Genomic DNA, 4,834 nt, shown 5'->3' with positions numbered 1-4,834 from the left:
TACTGATTTCATAAAATGAACAACCATCACGGATGTTATATTGAAATAACAGACCATGGTATTGAACATGAACGATGTTATATTGTAATAGGAGAAATTGAAGAACACCTCGGGAACAACCATTGCAAGTTCAGGTATTGGTGAAGACGTCTTAGATGATGATGCAGAACATGTAAGTTTGTTACCTCCATTGTAAAGTTCGATTTATAGGATGTTAAATTTTGCAATTTTAAATAATATGCTGACTGATTCTGCATTGCAAACCATCATCACAAAATTGAACAAAATATATGTCAATGTTTCCCTGTATGTAGGAGTTTCGCACAAAATTTAAAGCTGACCACATAGTTAGAAAAGGAAAGACAAAAATTGTGATACCAGAAGAGCATGAAGAAGATGAGGAAGAGGAAGAAGAAGAGGAAGAAGAGGAAGATGAAGAGGAAGATGAAGACGATGGTTGGATTGACGAGACAGAGGTTGGGGATGAGGATGAGGAAGCCGATGAGGACGAGGTTGGGGATGAGGATGAGGAAGCCGATGACGGCAGGGCCGCAGCTAAGGGTAATCTGAATGCAGAACAAGACTCCACACACCAAAAAGGCAAAGTTGAGAAAAGTCTTCGTTCACGTACCCCAAAGAGAAAGAAAACCAAGTAAATTATGGAAACGATTCAATTTTCCGGATCATTGGTCCGTTTTGTAATATAATATGTTCGGCTTATTTGCCCTTACCATTTCTGATGCTATGTACTTCGATTTCTAGTTCAAAAAAAAGGTGTAATTGTGGATGTACAAAAAAATATGGAGTTCCATTTTTCGTTTTTAGGGGGTTGCGCACAGCCACCCTTGCATTGCATCACCGTCATGCAATTGCATGTGTGAAATGCAAATACAAACCTGCTGTGTGCAAACTAAACATACCTGAAAAACGCAAGCCCAACCCTAAATGTATAGCACAAAGACAAAGACAACAAAGCAAATACTTTATTAAGACCATATGTGTATTATTCAATATTATGGTTAATCACATTGTGTTATACGAAAATCGGGATCTTTTGGAAAATCATTTGTGCTACATTAGAATGTCCATTACTACGTAATTTCGAGAATTTATCGTTGTTGTACTGAAAGAATGTTCGGTTTATTGCCCCTTACCGTTTTTCATGCTCTATACTTCGATTGATAGTTCAAAAAAATAGGTCTAATTATGCATGTACAAAAAAATATGATTCATTTTTCCTGATTAGGGGTTTGCGCACAGCCACCCTTGCATTGCATCACCGTCATGCAATTGCATCTGTGAAATGCAAATTGAAACTGGCTGTGTGCAAACTAAACATACCTTAAAAATGCAAACCTAATTAATGTATGGCGCAAAGACAAAGAAAACAAAGCCAATACTTTATTATGACGGTATGTTTATTATTCAATATTAGAGTTAAGCACATAGTGTTTTATGAAATTGGGGATATTTTGGAAAATCATTTGTGCTACATGACAATGTCCATTACTACGGAATTTTTAAATTTGGTCGTTTTTGCACTGAGAATAAGTTCTGCTTATTGCCCCTTACCATTTCTTATGCTCTATACTTCGATTTATAGTTCAAAAAATATGTATATGCATGTACAAAAAAATATGGTCCATTTTTCCTGATTAGGGGTTTGCGCACAGCCGCCCTTGCATTGCATCACCGTCATGCAATTGCATCTGTGAAATGCAAATGCAAACCGGCTGGGTGCAAACTAAACATACGCTAAAAACGCAAACCTAATTAATGTATGGCGCAAAGACAAAGAAAACGAAGCCAATACTTTATTATGACCGTAATTTTATTTTTCAATATTAGAGTTAATCACATTGTGTTATACGAAAGTCGGGATATTTTGAAAATTCATTTGTGGTACATGACAATGTCCATTAGTACGTGATTTTTATAATTGGTCTATTTTGTAATATAATTGAAGGACTTATTGCCCCAGATTCTTACCATGCACTGTATTTCGGTTCATTTCGCCCTTCAATATAAAATTCAAAAAGTAGGTGACATTTGCAAGAAGGAAAAAATATGATCCATTTTTCCTTATTAGGGGTTTGGGCACAGCCACCCTTGCATTGCATCACCGTCTTGCAATTGCATGTTTCTAATGCAAATGCTGACCTGCTGTGGGCAAAACTGTTCAAACTGTAAGCGCGAAGCTAATGAATGTATATAGCAAAGAAATTAGGATTAAGCAATTATCGTTTACGAAATTGCCTATATTTTGGAATATAATGTGCACTTTCAGGCCAAAAATTTGTAATACCAAGTATTTTCAGATAATTAGTCTTTATTGATTCTAATATGTTCAAATAATAGCCCCTTACCCTTAGGCAATGTGGTTTGGATCACCGCCTCCTACATAAAACTTCCGTTCAAGCACCCCCTACAAGTCATAAAATCGTTTCTTAACATTACATACATAAAACAATAAGATATCAATCATATGAAAGCATCTTGTCTATTACTGAATCTACATTTCATGTGAATTTTTACATGTAAACCAAGTTCCAAAACTACAATTGTTTTGGGTTGAACTAGTACATAGGGAATTAGGTTCACCATTGTCGAATGAGAAACCATCGTCACTGTTAGGGGTAGAACCGGTTGGGTCTGCAGTAGAAAAACTATCAGAACCAGAGAAATAAACCACATTGTTGCTTCTGCATTGAGAAATCGTTTGACTAGGATAACTGTAGCTAATGTCCGGGGACGGCCCTTTATCAGAACTATACTGATAGCTTTCACTACCTGATGGGATATTCACACATGCATTTCTACTTGGATGCAAGTTTCTTTGAGAGCAATTACGCTTTGTATGTCCATATCCGTGACACAATTGACATTGTCGACGCTTGCGCGTTCCACCCTGCCTTGCTTGACTGCCTTTTGTCCTAACGATATTTGGATCTTTCACAATATTTGAAGGACATTGCTCAGCGCTACCCAATTTCAGACTCGTCTCTTCTTCCTTTTGCCGTAAGCCTTCACAAATTCCCTCCCATCTACTAAACTCATTCGTCAACATGGCATAACCATTTGCACTCTTTGATGCATAAAAACAAACTTTGTTTGACATAACACTTAAACTTCCATACCTCGCCATTTCTACAACTTCGTTGGTAGTGTCTTCGCCTTTGCTGATAAATTCCCTACATGTATCAGTTTGGGCACTCTTTGTCCATCTCTTCATTATGAGTGCTAGAGGAATTTCCGTAAGGTGCTCGCACTTCATTACATAAAACAGGTGGCAACACGGGATCCCTTCACTTTCATATTTCCGACATCCACACTGTATCCGTATCTGTTCCCCACCGTGATAAACACAAGTCCATTTATTATGCGGTTCACCATATTTTGACAATACGTATACACGACCTCCAAAATTATGCATCACATTATCATGGATGAGTGCTGAACAAGATTCGATCTCATGACGAACCAATACAAAGCATCTATGCGTGTAAATCAAAGAAGCTTGTTGCTCGAGTTTTGTCAATGCGGTTTTAAGGACTGGTGTTGAGTACTTTGCGTTAAAACCATCCTTTGCCGTGGTATTCCTAAGACGTAACATAGCCCTATCAATTGCTGGAATACATTCAAACAACTTCACACCTTTCCTCAAGTAATCTTTCACATACTTGTTCATAGACTCCACGCGTTGAGTGGTGCACATACCACTGAAAAACTTTCCTCTCAAACATGATTCAGCCCATGAGTCACTTTTTGCATACATCATTTCCAACCATTCTTTTTGTTTCGGAGTCCTCGCTCTTTCCCTTAGAACCTCCCATTTCTTCTCAAACTCGTCCAATGCAAATGGTTCCCAAATACATGCCTGAAAATTTCTTACCAATTCATCATCCTTCAAGTTATTTTGTGCATTCCTTGACACATGCCATGAGCACAACCGATGGTTAGACATGGGAAACACATCATCAATGGCTTTACGCATTGCCTCATCGCCATCCGTCAATATTGATATTGGCTTCTTATCTTTCATGGATGCCATGAATGTTTCCAATAACCACTTGTAAGTTTCAAATGTCTCGTCCTGCAATAATGCACAACCAAACATTACAGTAGAACGGTAGTTGTTCGAACCAACAAACAACACTAGGGGCTTGTCATAAACATTTGTTTTGTATGTGCTGTCAAATATGAGGACGTCCCCATAGGCAATGTAATCCAAAAGTGAAGTGGAGTCCCTCCAAAACAAATTACCAAGCCTATTTTCCTCGTCAACACTGAACTTACAAAAGAATTCTGGATCCATTGCTCCTTTCGCTTTCAAGTAAGATAGTGCAGCTTCTGTGTCATCGTCGAGCAAAATTTCCCTCCGTGATGCATCCAACTTATTGTACAGATCCTTTATTTGAAAACCAACATTTAAATACCCGCCACATTGGTCGACCATATACTCATATGTTTGACATGTTCTAACCAATGCTCTTCGCATTGCCACTGCTTGTGCTAAATCAGAATTTCGAACAACACGGTTACATCGGAGATATGGTGATTCAAGTGGAGTAACTAGTTGATGATTGTGATGTGGTTCAAAATTTGTAACGACGTAAACGTCACGTTTCTTCTCATAACCCACCCAAAAATGGGCAGAACAATTCTCTCTTGTAATTGGCTTTGGTGGTCGAATCCTATCTGATCGATCATTAAACTTCTCATTTCTCAAACCTTCTTTAGAACAACACCACCGTCTCCTACATATTTTCCCTTCCGCATTTCGCACCAATTTGTCTTTTCTCACGCTAAATCCAATGCCCTTTGCATAACTCAT

At 38.1% G+C, this 4,834-nt stretch overlaps 1 protein-coding gene across 1 annotated transcript; it reads right to left on the bottom strand.

Annotated features, from left to right (window-relative positions):
* Positions 1-2,512: 2,512 nt before the first annotated feature.
* On the bottom strand, positions 2,513-4,834 carry LOC117612585 (protein FAR1-RELATED SEQUENCE 5-like). Its single transcript, XM_034341269.1, has one exon. It carries the CDS (start codon positions 4,832-4,834, stop codon positions 2,513-2,515), a length of 2,322 nt encoding a protein of 773 aa, XP_034197160.1.

The sequence above is a fragment of the Prunus dulcis genome, unplaced genomic scaffold, assembly GCF_902201215.1.
Source record: "Prunus dulcis unplaced genomic scaffold, ALMONDv2, whole genome shotgun sequence".
Lineage (NCBI taxonomy): Eukaryota > Viridiplantae > Streptophyta > Magnoliopsida > Rosales > Rosaceae > Prunus > Prunus dulcis.
The sequence above is the reverse complement of the archived record's forward strand: the minus strand, read 5'-3'. Positions and strand labels throughout refer to the sequence as shown.

Excerpts from the sequence above, each read along its gene's own strand:
- LOC117612585 (XM_034341269.1), bottom strand. The coding sequence starts at position 4,834 with ATGAGTTATGCAAAGGGCATTGGATTTAGCGTGAGAAAAGACAAATTG.